Consider the following 22,511-nt stretch of genomic DNA (forward strand, 5'->3'; position numbering starts at 1 on the left):
GGCAACAAAGATGCATTTGCATAGAAGGGACTCTTACCAACATATAGTAGGAAAAGTACTGCCTTGTGTTCAAAGTCTTCCAGGTCAGCCACTTAGCCTGACTTCTTAGCATCATTGTATAATAGGCATGTGTTGCAAGATATTTCCTATCCATTCACATTGAGGCAGTGAGAGGCCAGTGATTGAAGGGGAGAGAGGAGGAGGAGCTAAGGAGGGAGAGGCTCGGTGGCCAGACCAGCAGAGCAGAGAGGAAGAAGCGGATATCCACATGGCTTCAGACGTATTTCTGGTGTTTTGGAGAGGTTAGAAATATTGGGATAAGACTTTATCATTGTAATTTGGCATTATGAAATTGGGAGTTTCTTATATATAAATATATTTGGTTAACTATTAAAGTTTAAGAGTCATGCTTTACTGGATACTTGGAAGGAGTGGTGCAGAGGCCTGGTGGGGCTGCACTCTATTTTAACCATTACCCACTACAGACATGATAATATCTGCCTAATAAAGTTGGGATGAGGGCTAAAGACTACCACTAACACAATAAGGGCTCAATAGATACCACTTTCCCCAATATAAGCCTGTCTTTCCCAAGGGTAGAAATGGCTCACTGGGTGAAACGGAGAATAAACACAGGTCCTAATCCTGGACAAGTCTGATTCAAAGTGTTTCCATCCTATCCCGCCTCACTCTTCATAGCATCCGTCAATCCCGAAGCTCTAACCTTACAAATGAATGCTACTTCGTCTCTGCTACTCCCACACAAAGAAAGAGCTTTTAGATGCAGATCGTAGGGCTAAGGTTGTAGCTCACAATGCACACCTAGCCTGTGTGAGGCCCTAATTAAATCCCCAGCAATAGAGGAGGAGGGAGATTTTTTTTTTTCAGTGAGACTTTTAAAAGGCCTCGTATTACAGAGATAAGTGTACATCCCTATTTGTTGCTGTAATATTCTCAATCGCCAGTAAATGGAAATGGGACCAATCTAGATGTCCATCAGCAACAGATGAATAAAAAAAGAATGCATGTACACAATGGGGCTACATTCATCCGTAAAGAAAAATGAAATTATATTTTCAGGAAAATGGATGGAAGTGAAATTATACCAGATTGAGAAAAACAAATTCCATATTTGTCTCTTATGTGAAACTGAGGTGTGTGTGTGTGTGTGTGTGTGTGTGTGTGTGTGTGTGTGTGATTACACTGTGAATCTAGAGGTCATGAAATTAGGAAAAGAATCAGGAGAGGAAAGAAGAGATCTTCAGAGTGGGGAGGGAAGAAGAGAGGGAAATAAAATCCATATATAAGAAAGCAGAAGTCGGTGATACCCCGGGGGAAACAGGGAGCTGGCTAGGGCAGGACTGGAGATGAGGAGCAGGTGGTGAAGGAAATGATACTATGTGAAAGTGTCAAACTGAACCTGTTACTCCGTATGCTAACCCACAAAGAAACTGAGACACTCTCTAGAGGAGCTGATGTCCAGGCTGCACCGCCCAGCAGGACCAGTCCCTTGGCTATAAGGAGACCATAGTGTCTTAGTCAGAGTTTCTATTCCTGCACAAACATCATGACCAAGAAGCAAGTTGGGGAGGAAAGGGTTTATTCAGCTTACACTTCCACATTGCTGTTCATCACCAAAGGAAGTCAGGACTGGAACTCAGTAGGTCAGGAGCTGATGCAGGGGCCATGGAGGGATGTTTCTTACTGGCTTGCTTCCCCTAGCTGGCTCAGCTTGCTTTCTTATAGAAGCCAAGAGCACCAGCCCAGGGATGGCACCACCCACGATAAGCCCTCCCACCCTTGATCACCAATTGAGAAATTGCTTACTGTTGGGCTGTGGTAGCGCACGCCTTTAATCCCAGCACTTGGAAGAGGCAGGCACATTTCTGAGTTCAAGGCCAGCCTGGTCTACAGAGTGAGTTCCAGGACAGCCAGAGGTACACAGAGAAACCCTGTCTCAAAAAAACAAACAAAACAGAGAGAGAGAGAGAGAGAGATTGGTTACATTGGATCTCATGGAAGCATTTCCTCAAGGAAGGCGCCTTTCTCTGATAATTCCAGCTTGTGTCAAGTTGACACACAAAGCCAGCCAGCACATGTAGGATATCACCTCTTGAGCCACTGTCTCCTTGGGTGTCTTTCTGGGTACTGTTCAATAGCTACTAGGCAGTTAGGAGAAGGAAAGGACTTTGTCAGTTGCACACTGACCATATATGAAACTATGTATCAGATCACTCTAGAAATAAACTTCCTCTGGACCACTATTGGAGTTTATCCTGAGAGGCAGTTAGAGAAGAGGCGAAAACATGAGAGGAAACGCCATGGCCTTAAGTCCTGGCTTTGCCACCTGGGTACTCTTGACTGAGACAAATTTGAACAAATTTTACATTCACTGAGATCAGGTTTCTCCACCAGTAAACTGTAAGATAGCATCTGCATCCTCCCGTTGTTGTGGGATTAAATTGCTAGCAGGAATGAAGTACTGACAAGGCCTGGCTTACAGTGAGAGCTCAGGGAACCTCAGTTACCTTATTTAAGTGGTAGAACCAATGCAGGCGGCCTCTGCTCCTGCAGATACGGATAGCTGTCCGTATCTTCCAAATCCGTTTTTCTCTCTTGCCTAGTATTCTTACATTTCCTGAGACCTGGGTCAACAGGATTTTCTAGTCACATACATCAAGGTGCTTTTTATTACAACATCACGGTCTAAAGTTGGAGAATGGTTAGCCGTGGTTGCCGAGACCCAAGAACTGAAATTGGAGTGCAGTAGCAATTGAAATGAACTTTGTGTTCCATTTCTTAAGACAGAGGAGCCATTTCATAAGAAATTGGGAAAGTTTAGTTTCCGTAAGAACTTCTTGTATTCCTAGGAAAACCTTGGGTTCACTCCTTCCCTTTGCCGCTCCTGACCTCTGACTTTTTAAAAATACTTCAATATTAGGTATTTTATTTTCTCTAGAATTTACTTGGGCATTGTAAAAAAAGTGAAATTTCAACACAAGGCAAATGTCTGGAAATATTTGCAATATTGAAGTGACTAAATTCCCTTGGGCAAAGAAAGTAAGCTGAAGCAAGAGGAGAGGGAGTAACTGGATTCGATACTAGGATTGATTTCTGGATGGCAGCAGGTGTCAAGACTCATCTAGTTTGTGTATGGATTTATTATTCTGAAAGAACATTTTGAAGTTTCTAGACTGAAGGAAAGCTAAGGGGAGAATCACTTTCCTTTCTTCCTACCTGCTCCTCATTGAGTTTTCAACAGGAAATTTGTGGGAAAAAAAATAATTTTGTTCCTTTTGAAGTCTTTCCTTGCCAGTGACTAGCCGGTACATACAATATGGTTGTCAAGGCGATGTCAAGACCGTGCTGTGAGGGAGACAATGTGGTGTGCACAGACAGGGAGATGCCGAAACAGATTAGCCATGGGAGCACCAGGGATTTTGGTCTTTTGTTTTAAAATTGGAAAGTTTAATTGTTATTAAAGTTAAATTAAATATTATATATAATTTAATTGTCTTTATATATTTATATAAGTTTTAATATATAAAGTTTAATTGTATATATATATATATTTATATATAATTTTTATATATATATAAAAAGTGTTTATGCAGTTCTACCATCTGTTCTTCTGGAACTTTCTCACGAGGCCTTTTCTTCCCATTTCATCTTACTCAGGACTGTTTGATTTGTCTCCAAGTTATACCCTAGTCTTCATACCTACACCAAGTCGGGTCAAAACAGGTCCCACTGCATTCAAGTTAGACAAAGACAATTTTCATTTCCTTAGCCCAGATAGCCTTTTTTTCCCCCTGCAAATGCTACTTGAAGGCCTGGACTCAACAAACCCTTCCACATAATGACGACAGAGACAGATATATCCCTTGCTCCCAATGCTGTATAAATATTTGCTGCTTAAATAAATTTCTCTTGTCAAACTTGAGTAACCACCTGCCAAATACTTGCTCATTTTTCAGAGGCTGTTGGCTTAGTTTTACAAGACTCAGTTTTCCCTTCTCTCTCTTTCTCTTTTGTCCCTTCAGGTACAATCCTTGGATTTGCCCTCCGACCATATAAAATGAGTTACCGGGAGGTCAAGTACTTCTCCTTTCCCGGGGAGCTTCTGATGCGGATGTTACAGATGTTGGTCTTACCCCTGATCATCTCCAGTCTCGTCACAGGTACCTGCGTGTTTTCTTTTTCTTTCTTTCTTTTTACTTTTTCGTTTTTTAAAAAGTGTGCTTATTGCAAAAGAATGCTTAGAAAAGTCAATGCTTTAGGTTTCTGCTGGATGCATGCTCTGTTCTTGAAAAATTAAAAAAAAAAAAAAGAAAAAGTCCCTTGGAAATGATGGAAAGGAGGCTTTACTAATGCATGAATGATTATGAACTCTCATATTTTTACCAATCACAAGAGGAAATGGATTTAAACAGCCACGTAATCTGGGTCTGCCTCACCGTGAACGAGGTGCCCTGCTAAACACCACACAAACAGCCTTTCTCTGACCACAGTGATGTAGTTGACAACAGCGTACAACAGGTCTGTTTTCTCACCCTCTTATCCCACCCAGATAACATCTGGTTGGACAGCCTATTAGCTATTGATGCAAGAATGCTTCTTCTCAGAGCCACCAGGACATGAGCGGGAGCCTTCTTGGAAGCCTCATCAAGAGGTAATGCCACCACACACTCGCCAACTCCGCTGCCACCGACACTTATCTTTTCCTGGTGTACCCGCATGATTTCATTTCCTTCTCCAGTTTCCCCATCCACCCCCACTACCTTTTATACTGGTGGGAGAATGGGGAGGGGGTGGGGGAATATCCCCATTGGCTACTCTGCCCACCGACACTTGGACTTTTAACCAGCAGAAGCTTCGCAGAATAGGATCTCTTCACTGTGACAGTAAGGCAGCAGCTTATGGGTTGAAGAGGCATTAGTTGTATGGTTGACAAATAAAGATGGGGCAAAGAATTGCAGGAAAAAAGAGAGATGCTATGGATAGCATCGTTTCCCGCCCACTCTTCTCTTTCCCCACAGCACATCTCTGACTTAGAGAATTTCCCTAAACATTTCCCCAGCAGGATGGTTTCTGAGTTTATAGCTGAAGCCCCAGACCTCAGGTACTACTGACCCTGGCCTGTTTTTCTACCTGGGGGTCACTGTCCTTGGGCATCTCTGTGCAAGCTGCATCTCTCTCTCTTCCCATGGGTTTCCAAAGAGAGAATCTTTCAAGCTTTCGGTGTAACAAGAACTTCACAGAGCAACTGAAAGGTCATAGGGCAGCGCTCTGACCGCCACATACCTTAGAGGGCTAGCCATTACATGCTCAGAAACTATGCCAGAGTGCTCCTCGGTGCCTTGCAGATCCAAGCTGGCTTCTGCTTGTCCAAGGCCTTAAACAAGTAACTGCATGTCCACAAGCTCAGCGCGGAGGATGCATGGCCCGCAAGCCAATGCTCTCGTCCTTTGGGGTACCTGTTTACAAAACTGGACAGGTCAGTTGCTGACTAGGGGTAATTATAGAAGCTACAATTCTTACTATATATGCTTTATCAAATGTTGGCATGGGACACATTTTCATTTTATTAACCATTTTTCTCTAAAGGGGAACTCTTTGCAGAAATCAGTTATAGCTCGGAGCCCATAGCCAACATTTTATGAATGAAACAGTGAAGTCCCTCTCCATCATCACTAGAAGCTAACTTGTAAGCTGTGGCTATGTCTTCCTTTGGACACACTCAGAGTGTGTCCAGATTCCTTTCTACTGTCCCTTCTATAGTGGAACCCCTGTTTCTGCTTTCTCACAATTGTGCTAAAAGCCCTTTTATGGGAACACACACCCAGAAACCCCTTGTACAACACAGAGAAAAACATTGTTTACTTTAGAAACAGCTTTAGCTGACCTCTTCCCTGAAGTAGAATTCCCTTGTGTTTTAGATACTTAATAACCAACATTATTAAAGGAATAAGAACTTTGGTTGGATAATTTTTCAGACAAAAAAAGTTACACTGATCCCTTTCAGTGGTTAAAAAGAAAGTTTGGGTCAAACCTTGCAGAAATTAGCAACACTCATAATATGGATTTTTTTTTTTTTAAGAGAAAGAGAACAGCAAGCGGCAAGCCACCAATATAAAATGAACACATAGCACAACCTAGTTGCAAGTCGGGAGTGGTCACATGGAGCCATTAAGGGAATTTATCTTTTATTCAGGACTGGGTCAAGGAAAGGGCCCAGGGGCAGTTTAGCTGGGCCAAAGATGTTTTAACAGTGTTCATCCTCTCCAAGGATTAATCCCCAGGCTACACAGTAATTCAGATACTTACGATCAATTAAAATGATTGATTGACTCTCCGAGACTTTCCTTTGTGATTTTGAATGCACAACATTTAAAAAGTGGGAACATAGAGGAGGAAATATTTGCAAATTACACAGACCCCCCCCCCCCTGCCCAGAGGATCTCTGGGTATACAGGGAGATGTTACTGGGGAAATGTGTTGCCCTGGGAGGTAACAAAGGCAGGCTCCAATATGCAAGAATGAGAAAGAAAAAAAAAAAAGCAGTCCTCAAAGCTCGCAGTCATCAAGTGGGTGACGTGTACACATGAAGATGCCCTTTCAGGCTACTGTATGTTTTCCTACTTTGATAGTCATGGATACAGGGAAATATTTTTCTGCAACAGAAGAGAGAGAGAGCTGGTCTAAGTGAGAAGATTAAGTGGATTGTGACTGCACTGTAGAATAATGCAGTGGAAAGTGGGGCAAGGAGGCTGTTGAGACTTGAGAAATATAAAATCAATCAGCTTCAACGAGTCGCCACTTTGTGTCCGCAAGAGGGAAACATGGACTTTGTTCAAGAGAATTTAGTTATCCAAGGTTTTTAAGAGAGCTTTTGATACAATTCACAAAACAGGACAATGTAACCAACCAAAGGATATCTCCTGGTTCAGTCAACCCTTGGAATACTAGTGTCAAAACCCAGGGTTGGCTGTCAGTGCTACTGCTTGTGAGAAACGCCCCACTGGTTTTGGACCTCTATTGCTTTTCCTGGTTTTTACATTACTTGACTTACCCACCAGTTAATCCTAAACCAAACACAGTTCACCTCCAGTGGAATTCGCTACCAGACACCATGCTCATTACTGTTAAACAAACAGTGATTGGGAAGGCTTTTTCCCTGCATCTTCTGAGTGTGGTCCTAACTGTTCTGTTTTAGATTAGACAAGAGCATCCTAGTGAGAAACCAGAGGTCACAGGGCCATACAAGAAATTCTCCTGTGGGAAGATGCTGCATACCTTAGTTCTATCAAGTTCAAAAACCTTGGGGTCTGTGCAGATGGAAACTAAGTTGAATAAATTTATATTGCATTTAGTTTTCAAAGATTCTAGAGAATATACCCTAGCAGAGGCACTGAAGTCATGCGTTATTGCTTAGTATTTGTATCTTTGTTTGTGTGGTTCTAGTCATCAGAAGTTAGTGCCTTGTACACAAAGGCAAAGACTCTCCCATTCTCCTGCCGAGCTACATCCCCATACCAACTTAAGAGCTCCGCAGCAGATCTTTGTACTTAAAACACTGTGTTTGTGAGCTGAGGCATTAAAGTTCTATGAGGCACATTCTTGTCCTGGGTTGAAATCCAGTCTTCCCAAACATCCCTGGTGTGTATTAGCATTCCAGAAGCTCCGAGGAGAATCTGGGAGGAAGCCCAATGGCTTCATTTGTACTCAAGTACCTTTCCCCCCCCCCCCCCTTTCTTTTCTTGAACAAGAAGAACAGGTCTATGCCAACACCCCACACAATAAAACAAGGCTTTGGCACCATTTTCTATTGGTTTGGTCAGGATATGCAGCCAAACTAGCTATTTCATGCCAGAAATATGAGTTGGCTTGGCTGGCTTAGCCTGATTTAATGCACAGGCTAATAATTAAATGCCATTTCTGGTTATTTTGAGTGGATATAACTAGCCTTACTCCTGAATTTTTTTTTTGTAAATTGGTGCTCTCTTGTGTTATTATTCTAAGTGTACATCTTCCTGCGACCAGTCAGCACAGGAAAGCTTTACTGCTAGCCCCCGTTTTCTGTAAGGGAAAGTCTTTTGGCAGACAGTCTCTCATCAGACATAGTGTAAGAGAAAGAGATGAGGGAGGTGTATGAGGCATGGTTATGAGAGCAGCGGTTTGAAGCCTATGTTGGGGCATACCAGAGGTTGGATCACAGAATAAATGAAGTTCATCTTGTTTCATTCATTCATTCATTCATTCATTCATTCACAGTTTTATTCTATGTCAGATATTCAGCTAGGCACTGGACGGGCCTGAATATAAAGACAAAGTCCCTAAGTTGATGTACACGGGGTCCATTGTGTACATTTACTTAGATGGAGGGAGGCTTCCCAAATTCCTCAACTCACAGAACAATATATATATGAGCAAATTCTCAGAGAACCAATTTCAATGCTTCTCTCTAAGCCCCAAAGGAAGAGGCATTTTTTGGTTGATTTTTCTTTTTTCCTTTTGTCTTTTCTTTTCTTTTCATTCTTTCTTTCTTTCTTTCTTTTGGCAATTTCATGTATGTATTCAATATATTTAAATCATATCCACCCTCATTCTCCCCTTGGTCCACTTTTTAGAACATGATTCCAAATCTGATTTTCTTTATTTGAGGCATCTCCTGCCTGACATCAACTGCTCTAGAGTTTACAACAAAGATGTCATTCATATTCACCCTTAATCACTTGTTTAAGCTAACACAATTTTTACACCGCTTCAACTCGCAACTAAGAATGCAAAGTCCCTGTCCTTTATCTTGTGAAAGAGATAATGAATTATAATGTTACGATGTCCTGAATTGATACTGCTTCTGAGACCCTCCCTGTCATATTTTAAGAAGGAAAAGAGAGATAATTTGCAATCCATAAGATGTTAAGGTATACTAACTATGAGGGCTTTCTCTTTCCTCTAACCCAAAGACTGGAAAGGTGATTTAACAGAACAGCTTTCTTACTTTCGTCTGATTTCATATAAAAGAGGAAAGTGTTTCTCTTTCCCCAGAAATTTCAATTTACCTCTCATTGGTAAATACTGATGTTGCTCACCCTTGCCTACAGTTTTCTCCCAAATTAATGTCCCGCTTCTGCCTAGACATTTCCAGGAACAGGAGATCCTTGGAACTCACTTGTCCTTGTAAAACTAATGGTTCTCTTTGTACCCAAAATAAAATGAACAAAAATTTAAAGAACCAGAAAAACAAAATACCCACTTTCCTGTAATCCCCTTCCCCATGTTTCAAGCTCTCTTGTGGTTAAATATAACTTAGACATTTTCCTTGCAAATGCATAGACCAATCAATCCTGTGAGAGGTAAGAATTGACAATGTGCAAAGCCAGCGAGCCAGAATTGCCAACAAAGGATTCTTCTAACAGAGAAAAAAAAAGGAAATGAAAGCAGTAAATTTTCATCTCAAAGTATGACACTGGCTTCAGAATAATGACACATCACAACCAACTAAAATGTTGTCATTTAACACAAGTAATCAAAAACAAAAACCTGACCTAGACAATTCCTAATTCTTGGGCTTTTGAAACACATGTTGAGTGCCTGCAAAAATGAGAGCCAGGGTCACTTAAGGGAAATTTAATATTTTGAACTATTGGTTTGCCAAGTATCTGGCATGTATCTAAGGCCAATTTGAATACTCTGGGCATTTATAGACAAGAACTCAAGGCAGGCTACTTATTTCCATTAGTGGAATAAAAGGCACCACTAGCAGAAGACAGGGGTGTGTTTAGGCTTCTCTGGCATTTTTTGTAACATAGATAGTGGGGTGCATGTTGTGGGCTCAGTGTGAGGGTTCAGCCCAGCCCCTGGAATGTGCTCTATTAGCCATAGCTGTTGACAGCAAGAAGAGTGACAGCAAGGGCTGTCCACTCACTGCACACATGGCAACCCGACAGCAAGAACAGAGAACTCAAGCTCGTGGGCTTGTAACAACAGCTGTGGCTTCTGCAAGCCTCTTTTGTCTATGATTTTTTCAGTGACCACTCTCCCATTAAAATAAATTAAATAACCCGGAAAGCTAATCCAGAAACAGCATGGAGCCAAAGAGAATTCCTCCCTCACCACTGGAGGCAATTGGTTTCTGCCCTGCAGCCTGAGATTCGATTTCCTTGATCACAGCTGCATAATTCCAAATATTATCGTTGGTTATACAACTTCCCAGTCTTCCCTGAGAAACTCAGCCCATGTAGGGCACCCTGGATTCCATTGGGAGTAACAGCTCCCACAAAGGAGTCTTCCTTGCGCACCTCTTGGGGCAAACTCAACCTCTACCTTAACATCCAAATCCAACTCATGGAGACCTAGAAGGAGTCGGTCATAAAGATGCTTCATCTCAAGCCCCTAGGCTGTTCCTAGAAGCTGTTCACAAATGTGACAAAGAAGGCTGACAAGACCTACCTGGAGAAAAAAGACTTACGGTATAGTAAGAAAAACCCATCCAAGGAACTAGGCAACCTCCCAGCTTCTTGCATCAGATATAAAGGAAATGAGAGCAATGTTTATGAGCAGGAGTTTAGGGATAGTCTTCAAAATCTGGCTGTCACAGAACTGTATTTTTCCAGCCTGACAACCTTATTCAATAAGCAGTTACTAAGGCTTTGGATATGCCAGGTATTTTATTGCCAGGACCTAAGGATACCCAAGTGGAGAAAGCAAAGGCCCTGTCCTCCAAGAATTCTTAGTCTGGTTTGGGGAGATTAATTCACAGTTGGGGTATGGAGGGTAATAGGGACAGGCAGAATAACCCTCATTGGGGACATTGTGGAGGAGGCACAGTGCTTTCTATATCAATTATGGCAGTCAAGACAATCCCCCACAGACATACCCACAAGTCAACCCGATGTACAGTCACTCACTGAGGCTCTTACTGGATGCTTCTAGGTTGTATCAAGTTGCCGATGGAAACTAACCACCTGTCTTAGTTAGGGTTTTACTGCTGTGAACAGACACCATGACCAAGGCAACTCTTATAAGGACAATATTTAATTGGATTACAGGTTCAGAGGTTCAGTCCATTAGAATCAAGACAGGAACATGGCAGCATCCAGGCGGACATGGTACAGGAGGAGCTGAGAGTTCTACATCTTCATCTAAATACTGCTAGCAGAATACTGGCTTCCAGGCAACTAGGACTAGGGTATCAAAGCCCATGCCAACAGTGACACACCTATTCCAACAAGGCTACACATTCTAATAGTGCCGCTCCCTGGGCCGAACATAAATAACCCATCCCACTATCACTGACTTAGGTCCTCTGACATCTGTAAAGTTCACGGTCTGAGAAGACTCACTGCTCCATTCAGATTCATCATACTCTCTGGAGGCTGCACTCAGTCCCAAATTACTCTTCCCACAAGAGTACTTCAATTACTTTGTCAAAAATGGGACCCCAAAATTGATGTTTACTTAATAGTTCTCAAGGTGGTTCTACTGTGGACTTAGGGTTGAAAGTTATCATGTTATAGTCTCTGGAGAATTGTCCTCTCATTTCCAGACCTAGGGTCCCCACTCAGTGTTGCCATTTAGTTCCATCCCTAATGAGTTCAGTTGCTCCCTCTTCCAGGAAGCCATCCGTGTCTTCCCCCTCCCCCACTCCCTTCTTTAGAAGGTTCTATTTCATAGTTACTGCAATATTGTCTGCCTCCTGTTCTCACAAAGGCTTCAGGAGAGTATTTGCCTTGTCTGTTCTTTTGTTTGCTTTTTGTTTTGCGAGACAGGGTTTCTCTGTATAGCCCTGGCTGTCCTGGAACTCACTCTGTAGACCAGGCTGGCCTTGAACTCAGAAATCTGCCTGCCTCTGCCTCCCAAGTGCTGGAATTAAAGGCGTGCGCCACCACTGCCTGACTTGTCTGTTCTTTGCATTGCCTAACGAATGATTTCTTGGCAAGGTGAACAGCACCCTTGACAGACTTCCCGAGACACTGTGCCAGCTTTGTGGTTCACTGCCTTCCTGACAGTTTCCTCTTTCGATGTTTTAGTGCCCTCAGCACTTCACTCTTCCTCCTTGGGTGCTTTGCCTTTTGACACAACTTCTTCCATAGCCCCACTGAAGTCTCTTGACTCCTCCAAGATCAAGCTTAGCCTTCAGACCTGGCACAAAGTTGGCCTTGCCGACTCCACCTGAGAGCAAGGCTCTCCTCCCTGGAGTAGCTCTGGTAGTTAAGGAAATGAGTTAAGGACATCAAAGAAGATACACTAGGCTTAGTTTTTGGAAAGTCCAAGTCCTTGCAGACAAGGACAAGTGAAGGCACTTCATTTAATTGTTCAAATCCTTGTGTGTTTGAAATGATTGATTAAAAAACAGATAACCTGAATTTGCTAACATTGGATGGTTGAACTGCAGTTTGAACATGTTTTAAGGGCGTGCTACAAGCTGCTTTGTCATTACATTAAGGCTAACTACATCAGAAGATATTGCAGAAATTTCCAAGATTGAACTATAGGCATCTATATAGAACACAAACCCCTGGTGTCAGCATTTCTACACCCCATACTGAGTGTTTATGAAAAAATGGGGGCAGTAACAGCTGCTATGTTATATTTCTCTCTTGGCTCCTTTTCACTTGAGACTAGAATGTTAGTCATGTCTTGGGACCTAATGATTAACTATCATATTCATGCCTCTGGTTTGAACGCCACCAAAAAAAAAAGCCAGACTTCAATGTAGCAATGCCTAAGCAAAAGCTAAATGCATAACATTGTTGTGAAGACAATTAAAATGCTTATCTCATTTTATCATCACCGGGAACTGAATCCTAACACTTGGGAGGCAGAGGCAGGCGGATCTCTACGAGTTCAAAGCCAGCCTGTTCTACAGAGCAGGTTCCAGGACTTCTAGCCTAGCCAAAGCTATACCGAGAAAACCTGTCTAAAAAAGACAAAACAAAACAACAGAAAAATATATTGAATTCTATATGAAGTATTTACTATGGGAACGCATAACTCCTATGCAGTATAGGAACAAAGCCTTATTTTCCACAAACGTGAAGCTATTACATGTAAGTATGAGTGACAATTTTAGGTTTTCCAGTACCACGTAGATACAGTGCTTCAGGGCTGCTGAGTTCCTTTCTGTTAGCAGAAAACTAGAAGAAGGAAGGGATGACAATGTTATAGTGAAGAAACTGAATATTAAAACAGTTTGATCTGCTACCTTTAATCTGTTATTTTTTTTTTCCTCTGAAGTGGGCACAGGGTGTCATTTTATTTTACCTGAAAGCATATACCTTATGGAGCACAGGTGTTCTGTAGAGATATGTCTTACAGCCACTATATAATTTACCATTAAATGAGCACCTAATCTTTAGGAAATGAGATCAGGTGTTTGGGAAGAACCTCATACATACAGCCAGTGCACAGCTCTTCCTTATATGACAGACGAGATTCTTTCAAAGTGTGTCAGACCTTCTATTGTTAGAACGTACTTTGTTGCCAAAATTGTCACCTATATGGTTTTGCCCTGTTGCTTAAAGGATAAAAACTTCCTTCACAATTGAAAACCAAGTTACTTCATTTACATGTCTTCTAAAATTTTTTTGTTGGTATCTATAGCCTTAGATTTTTTTTTTTGATTGCACATATTTTTTTAGGTCTGTTAGAAAAACATTCACATGCATACAACTTATTGGCACATACAAGTGAAAGTTTACAGTGTGGTGGCATTTTCTATGTTTACAAAGTTGCACAGTCATGATGACAATCAATTTTAGAGCGTTTTTTATCACCTCAGAAAGAAACTCCACACTCCTTGGCCATCATCCCAAAGTCCTCCGTTTGCCTCAGTGGGTCACATGACAGTGTACATGTCCTGAAGTACATGCTCCTTTGTGAATGACTTCTTTCACGTTAGCATGTTTTCAAGGCTCATTCACATTCTTTTCACACATCACTATTTTGGTCCTTTTTAGAGCTGGTTGAGAGTCTGTTGATGGACACAGTACATTGAGTTTTAAGCTCATCAGTGGACATTTGAATTGTCCTTGCTTTTGTTTTGCACGATTTAATTTTAGCTATTATAAAGAAAGCTGCTATGAATATTTATAGGCATATCATTTTCTCCGATAACACAGTGTGTTTTATAGTACCTTTCTTGGCCTTTAAAAAAATCAAGAGTAGTTTTTTAAACAACTGCATAATTTTATCCACCAAAGTAGGGCAGTTCTATCTTTGCCACTTTCTTGCCAATACTACTTAGGAACTATCATTTTGTTGACACATATATTTTTTATCAAAGCCAGTACAAAGTATTATCTCTCTCTGACTTAATTTGGATTTTTCAGATGATGACATTGAGTATCTTTTTGTGTGCTGTTGTCCATATTAACTCTCCCTTGGAGGAGTACCTCTTCAGATCCATTTCTGTGTAGTACTGGATTGTATGTCCTTTGTATGTTAAAATAATATTTTTTTAAAAACACCCATACACTAAATAATAATAGCCAATACTCTATGTATAATTTGTCATAAGATGGGCATGATTATTCTTGATTCTTTTAGTTAATGTTGCATGTGAACACTCATAAATACGGAATGCCAAACATAATAGAAAGAAGAAAACACTTGCAAAAGTTAGCAGTTTTATGCCCATCTGTGCTTACTTTTGAAATAAAACTTAGCTCTTCCTTTAGAAAAGTAACTGGGTGACTTTGTCTAACATAGTGATATGTAATTTAAACTACATTCTGTTCATCTAAAGCACAGGGAGACTAATGCTTTTATGTGTTTTGTGTTTTAGCAGAAACCTAGACACCTGTGGGGTAGTGGTAGCCTTTGTACACGAACCTTTGCAAGGCTCCTTTAAAATATAAACTCTAAGCTTGTCAATTGTGTATTTTTATGGAAGAATACGGTATGTATTTACATCTTTAGTTACAGTTATTACAAATGAAGTTAATTTTTAAATGATGCGTGTAACACAAGTTTGAATAAACTTAACTCTACTTTAAAAAGTGTGCTTTAAAAAAGGCCAAGGAGGATAATTGTATATATGACTTTGTGCAATTAAATTTTAAAAGCCCTGACCCTAGACAAAGAACCATGGGCAACTAGAGAATGCTGAGAGAAGGAAAAACAGCCTTCCTCAGGGAAATGCATGCCCCTCTAATTGGTTATTCAATGCCAAGTAATAAGACCGGAAATCATATGCAAGTCACATAACACAGGCTGAGACGTTTATGTTTATTTATCCAGACGTGTGTGTGTGTGTGTGTGTGTGTGTGTGTAACAATTAAAGAAAAAAGAATCCATGGATTTGAGACAGAACAAGGAAGTACAGGGAGGGAAAAAAGGGAAAATGATATAACTACATTTTAATTTCAAAAACAAAAATATTTCAAGGCTGATGTAATTTAAATATGTTTCATCGGCATATATTTATTGTATGTGGTGATGTTCATAAACACATTTTTATGCCATCACCATGTTCTTGGACACTACCGCCCATCCTCCCCTCCCTCAGCCCCTGCTACCGCCATTGACCCCCACAGACTTGCAGCTGTCTTCATGTGGACACCTGTGTTGGCCATTTTAAATGTTCATTGGAAGGATGTCTGCTCAGATTCCTTATTGGCTCAGCAGTTAAGAAAGAGCACTGACTGCTTTTCCAGAGGTCCTGAGTTCAATTCCCAGCAACCACATGGTGACTCACCACCATCTATAAAGGGATATGACAGTCTTCTGACATGCAGGTGTATGTGCAGAACATGCAGACAAAACACTCATACATTTTTTAAAAATTGAATACACTCGATTACATAGCAATTACATTGTGCGAAGGGGGGCATACCTATAGGCAATCCATGATCCACAAATGATAAAACCATGGTGTCTGTATGTCTGTCTGAGTCTGGCTTATTTTGCTTAATACGATCATCTCTATCCAGTTACATCTGTCTTCCAGCAAACAACAAACATAATTTGATTCTTCATTTTTCCTTCATGTTTGCTTGCTTGCTTTCTGACAATATCTTACTAAGTAACCCCAGCTGGCCTGGAACTCACTTTGTGGGGAAGGTCGGTCTTAATACTCACAGATATCAGCCTGTTTCTGCCTCCCAAGTCCTGGGCTTAAAGGCAAGCACCATCACACTTGGCAATTTTGATTTCGTGACTGCACAAAAGGCCAAGGATACTCTAAATGCTTCGTGCTAGCCTATCGATATAACCTACTGCGGTTTACTTTGTTGCTACTGTTTCTGTGTCTTGTTTAGTTTTCAATATTTTGCAAGCGCTTTCAAAGCTCTTCACTCTCTCCTCTAAGTTAGACAGCTTTCCCCTGTCTAAGGTTTTGCTTTCTGAGATGAGCCATTCAAATACTTGAGTTATCTAGAAAGAGACGTGTCAGAGGCAATGATCAGCTAGCTGTCTCTTAAGACAGTCTTCAGCTGCCCCTGTAACTGACCTAAGGAGGTGATTGGGGTCAGAGTAGGTGTCAGGAAAGGCACAAACTTCAGGATAAAACCCACTGGATTGTACATACAGGAGTTGCCTCTAAGGAATGTGGATGCTAAAACCAGAGTGCTGATAGGAATCTCATTGGTATGAAGTGGATTTCCCAGGCCGCCTGGTCTCCTGGTACAGTTCAGCTGACTGAATGACTGTGTTGCAGCAAGCTGCTTGGATCTTTGGAAATAGACTGAATTGATAGTCTGTAAAAGTCTGTTTCTGATGAGTTAAAACTTAAAATTTGTTGTTTTCGATTGAGACAGTACTCAACTTGTTTTCTGTAGGTCTGTGTTAAGAGTCTGCCAGAAAAGATCCTCAGGTTCTGTTCTTCCAGCATCTTTCTCTTTCAAAAGAGTAAATGACACTTCACATCTATATTTTATACTGTGCATCTTAGATGGATGACCTCCAAAGCCCTGTGTGTTTGTCTGTGCATGTGTGTACATGTGTGCATGCACGCGCATGTGCGGGCTACTGTTGGTGTGCACATGTGGAGAGCAGATGTCAATATCAGGTATCTCCCGCCTCTTTTTCTATTTTATTTATTCTATTTTTGAGGTTATAATATAATTACATCATTTTCCTTCCTCCTCTGCCTCTCATATACCCCCACCTTGCTGCCTTTCAGATCCAGGGCCCCCTTTCATTAGTTGCTTGTTACATACATATATGTAGAGACGTGTGTTTCTAAACACATAAATAAAACCTGGTCTGTCCGCATAATGTTACTTGTCTGTATGGTCTGGGGGTTGACTATTGGTATTGGATAACCAGTTAGTGGTTTCCGTGAGGAAAGACTATTTTCTCCTGCTGTCAGCATTCCCAAATTACCTGTAGATCTCTGTGTAGGGTTGAGGCCTCCCATAGGCTTCCTCCATCATGGTTTTGGGCAGGTCATGCTTAGGCAGTCATGTGGGTAAGGTTTTATGGGTGTAGCTTCCGACATTACTAGGAGGCGCAATTCTCACAGTAACTCACAGCAACTTTCTTTTTGTTTGTTTGTTTGTTTTGGTGTTTTCGAGACAGGTTTCTCTGTATAGCCCTGGCTGTCCTGGAACTCACTCTGTAGACCAGGCTGGCCTCGAACTCAAAGAAATCTACCTGCCTCTGCCTCCCAAGTGCTGGGATTAAAGGTGTGCGCTACCACCGCCCTGCTTCACAGCAACTTCCTAATCTTCTGACTCTGACAGACTTCCCACCCCCTTTTATAAAATGATCCCTAGCCTTTGGGTTGAGAGTTGCTTTGTAGATATGTCCTTTAGGACTGGCCTCCACAACTCTGCATTTCAATTAGTTGTAGGCATTACATGTCCATGCCCTGTGTCCACAGAGGTGAGAAGAGGGTGTGAGATCACCTGAAACTAGAGGTATGGAGAGGTGTGACCTGTGGTATGGGTACTAGGAACCAAACTCACATCCTCTGCAAGAGCAACAAATGCTCTTAACCACTGAGAAATTTATCCAGTTCCATTCTCCACCCCCTCCCCCAATCTTGTCAGATTAGGATTATAATCTGACAAGAAGATTTGATATGGTAAAATTAGGAGCCACTAGGGTTGAACAAACGGTTTGGGACCACACTCACTCACACTCACACATACACACACACGCACACACACACACAGTGAGGAATCTTTTCCCAAGATTCCTTGGGAAATGTAGATTAGCTGGAAGGGAGAAAGATCTTTAAGCACATGTCACAAACTGTGTTAGAAATCCTGACTATCAGATACCAAGAGGCTTCAACCAGACTCTGGCGTGAGGAGGCCCTCCCTTCTCTCTTTTTCTATCCTGCCTCATAAAACCAATCATTCTTCAGTCTTGACTTTAGTTGGTGACAAGATGCTGTAGTGTTTGCATCTAACCTACACAATCCTCCTCATTGTACACTATAGTACCTGTGATAGACTTAGAATATCTAAGTACCGTTAAGGCATGGAGACTTTTATAAAAGTTTGGACACGTTCGGGACAAACAAAAGTGTTTTCCAAATGTTTTCAATATGTGATTGGTTGAATCCACAGCTATGAAATGCACAGATGCAGAAGTTTGAGTCCCTAGTAACATTGAAATGTAAGCAACCAAATGATCTTTAAAGAAACAGAGCTGTGCGGGTGAGGGAAAATGAAAGATGATTGAGCCTTCCAATGTGTCAAGGAGGGCCACACTGCCACCCTTAAACCTTCTGCTGGTGTAACTGCCAGAAACAAGATGGGTTATTAGTGAGACCGAGGATGTACTGGGAATCTCGGATGTACTAAGAACACTGACTGTATCTTGCACGCTTTCTGCGATGACAAGGAACGCCTGTTTTCCCCTAACAATTGGTTGGTTTCCTCTATTTTGCTTCTGCAGATTATCTTTTCTGTGTTGAAATCCACACAGGGGCATAATAAAATACAAACCCTCAGAGAGAGTGAGAGAGAGAGAGAGAGAGAGAGAGAGAGAGAGAGTATCCCAAACTTTTCTGACATCTGAATGTTCAACATTGTTTCATATGGCCTGCGCCTGCTGTGGTTGGACAAAACCACACTCTCTGTGTACAGGCTTTGTCCTTCTGCCCTGAGTGTTGCTTTCTCTGGCCCTGTGCGTTGCTTTCTGCGGCTCGGCACCAGTTGCACAAGACACTCGAAGGCAGAGAAGTGGCTCTGCCTTGAGCTTTGCAGTCAGACTGGACCTGCAGCTTGCACCCGGGACTGGGCACCCAGCAAGACTGTGTGTGTGTAAAGGTTCCTTAGACTGCCTCTCCTTCCTAGTGCAACAGGGAGAACTACATCACAGTGTCACCTTGTAGTTTCTAGAGTAGGAAATTCCACGCTTCCCCTAAGCCTTTGAAATGTTTCTATTTCAACCGTGCCTAAAAATAATATTGAAAGGGTTACTTCTGAGGAAAAAAATATAAAAATTAAAACATACACACACACACACACAATCTTGAAGCCTGTAGGTGCAAGCCTGCCCTGCCTCAGTGGAGAACAGTGTGTGATGTGGTTGGCATGAGAGAGACAGAGGGACTGGCAGGAATTTAAAATTACGCTGGACTCACCCACGTTAATTGTGCTATTGAGGGATAGAACTGGCTCCACGGACTGTTTCTGGTTGTAATGTTCTCCATTCCAAAGCCCTCATGTCATAGTCAACCGCCCCCTGTCTATCTCCTCTAATAAAATACAGGGGCTAGGGAACATTATCTATTGTGAAATACGTTTTCATTTGTTTTCCTTTAATTACTCTATTAGAAATGTTTTCTCTCTCTCTCTGTCTCTCTCTCTCTCTCTCTCTCTCTCTCAAATAACAGTCAACATTTGATCATTTTCCTCTTAAAATACCCTCTGGGTCCTGAAAGTTCTCAGCAAACACTCACTTTTGACCAGTTTCCAATTTCAGCCACATACTATTCACAATCCAACCTCCTAAGATAAATTAAATGAAATAAATTGCCTATTTTCTATGTACAAAGGGCAAAATTAGCTGCCATGAATTTCACTGGAACAAGGCATCCTCGATTCTTCCAAACAAGTGTTTTTACTTTTGACATTCCATCAAGATATACTCAAATTCAGATGGACTGTTCAATAAGAGGAGAGTTTCCTTTGGCATCCAAAATCGCTCCAAACACTGAGCGAAAGAAAGGAGGAGTCAGGAGAGGAAATGCATCCGTGAAAGGGAATCTTCGTTGGCAAGTGAGTTCTGCCTTTCTACCCACTTAAGTTTAAGACAGAGCCTGGTGTGGCAGCCATGCCTGTAATCCCAGGACATGGAGGAAAGAGACAAGAGGCCAGCATGGATGAAACAAAACCAACCTTAAAAATGAAGAAAGGAGAGAGGGGGAGAGAGAGGGGAGAGAGAGAGAGAGAGAGAGAGAGAGAGAGAGAGAGAGAGAGAGAGAGAGAGAGAGATCAGTAACTTTTCCAACGATGGTGATTTTGATCTCCAGAAAAAGAGAGATTGGTATTCAACTGAAGGACATTTCCTTAATAAGAATCCAGACTCCAGAGAGCCATTTCATGATAACGAACTAACTAGAGTTGGTTTTTAAGAAAAGGCATCAGTGGTTTGATTATCATCATCTATAGTCATTCCCTACATCCCAGCTTATCACAGTAACCTCGTGGCTTCCCTTTCATGGCGACATTGATTGGGAAAAGGCTTTGGAAGTCTGTTCTTTGAGTCATCAACACTTGCCTGCAGCACTGCAGTTAGACCATTTAAATGTTTTGTTTGGTGGAGGCCCTGAATGGTCCTAAGCTGACTGTTTGGTTTGTGCAGATTCACTTCTTTGAGGACCAAGCACATAGAGATGCAGGGAATAGTGTTTTGTTCTTCTGGACACTTATACATTGAGTTCCTTAAGTTTCACTGTCTCCCGGGAGGTGGAGGTGGAGCTTGGGAAGTAGCTCAGTGGTAGCACGGTACTAGCGTGCACAGAGCCCTGGGTTCAATCCCCAGCATAGCATAAAACTGGGCATGGTGGGATTATACACCTATAATCCCAGTGCTGTGTGATAGAGGCATTTAGGATTAAAAAGAGGCACAAGAGGCAGGGCTTCTTTTCTGTAATTTTGTTACCAGCTAAAAAGAAAGGTATTTCTGTCTTCTTCAAGAGCTTCTTCATTCCAACAGATTTATTCTAAAACAACCCAATCAATGTTGAAGGATGGCGTATAGTTCAGTTTGAGAAAATGCACTGAAGGAAAGTCCAGATCAGTGCATCTTAAAGATGTGCCAGTCCCCAGACACTGACGGGATAGAACAGACCACTCTTCCTTTTCTTAGTTAGTGAGCGCGATGCAACCGCTCGCTCTGTTCTGACTGTTGATGTGGAAGAAGCAGGATAGACTATGCACACTTAGGTCTTAAGGACTCTGAAAGTTCCTCTACTATCCCCATAACACATTTCCTCTTCTCAGCACTTGGATGAGATCTGCCACTCCAAGTCGAGCTCTCGGAGGATAATGAGCTGTGGAACGTTCCTTCCCAACTTGCTTTGATGTACTCACACGTTTCTAGAGCATTGGTGTTGATTACACAGGGTTTCTCCTTTTTAAAAGAAAAGGACATATACAAGTAGAAGTCACCTATTTTAGATTTTGAAAGAATAAAAAGAACTATAGCAAAGTGTGTTTTGAAGAAAGAAGAAGATGAAGAAGAAGAACAAGAACAAGAACAAGAAGAACAAGAACAAGAAAATGAAGAAGAAATCAAAGATAATACAGAAACTCAGGGTTAAGGCAGGAATCTGGTCCGTTGTTGGGCTCCTCCTCCACTGGCCATATTGGCCGAGACTACCTCCTTTGCTGGCTTCTGACTTTCACCACCTCCTGCACCCTCATTCAGGAAGCAGCATATTGATTCTCATCTACAATGACCTTTCTTCCGGTCTGCCTGATCTTCTCCCAACCTCTCTCTCTAGGGTCTGGCTCCTTTTCCTGCTGACTTTTTTTGTTCTGTTACATGAAGTCAGGATGATCTTTCCAAAGCTCAGCTCTGAGCTTCCTTCCTCCCTACATTGCTTTTGGAAGAAAGTCCAAACTTCCAAATGCCTTTGGTATGGTCCTGTCTTCGTCTTTCCATCTCAGTTCCCTTGCATCCAGCCACTCCCTGCGCTCCTGCCAATGCGTCCACCTGAATTCTTCTCAGCTTCTTCACCTACATCCCCCCCTCCTCACTCTCGGGTCTTACCTTGTAAGTCACCGGCTCCAGGAACCCCCTCCCACTTTTGCATTGTAGTCACGTGGTCTCACTCTTTATCTTCCCTCTTCAAGACAACTGTGACCTGAATGCAAAAACCACTGCATTCAACAATCCCATCCCTAAGGACTAGCAACTGTTGGGGTTTGTTGAGATTCTTGACAATCTTAAGTTATTTTATAGCACTGTGAATGTCTCCACTTTCACTTTCGAAAGTGTTCTATACTGCATAGCAGGTCACAGAGCTACTTTTGGGAGGAGGAGGAGAAGGTATTAAGTTTCCCAGGTCTGGTACTGCTTCATTGAGCACTATTAGACCA

General features: G+C 41.9%; 1 protein-coding gene across 1 annotated transcript in view; it reads left to right on the plus strand.

Annotated features, from left to right (window-relative positions):
• The window catches only part of Slc1a3 (solute carrier family 1 member 3), a 75,095-nt gene that overhangs the window by 19,444 nt on the left and 33,140 nt on the right, over nt 1-22,511 (plus strand). The window contains exon 3 of the mRNA XM_052159404.1: nt 4,044-4,181. Coding sequence (XP_052015364.1) covers nt 4,044-4,181 — 138 coding nt within the window. The remainder of the gene's footprint in view (nt 1-4,043; nt 4,182-22,511) is intronic.

Source organism: Apodemus sylvaticus, chromosome 16 (genome assembly GCF_947179515.1).
Source record: "Apodemus sylvaticus chromosome 16, mApoSyl1.1, whole genome shotgun sequence".
In the NCBI taxonomy this organism is placed as follows: Eukaryota; Metazoa; Chordata; class Mammalia; order Rodentia; family Muridae; genus Apodemus; species Apodemus sylvaticus.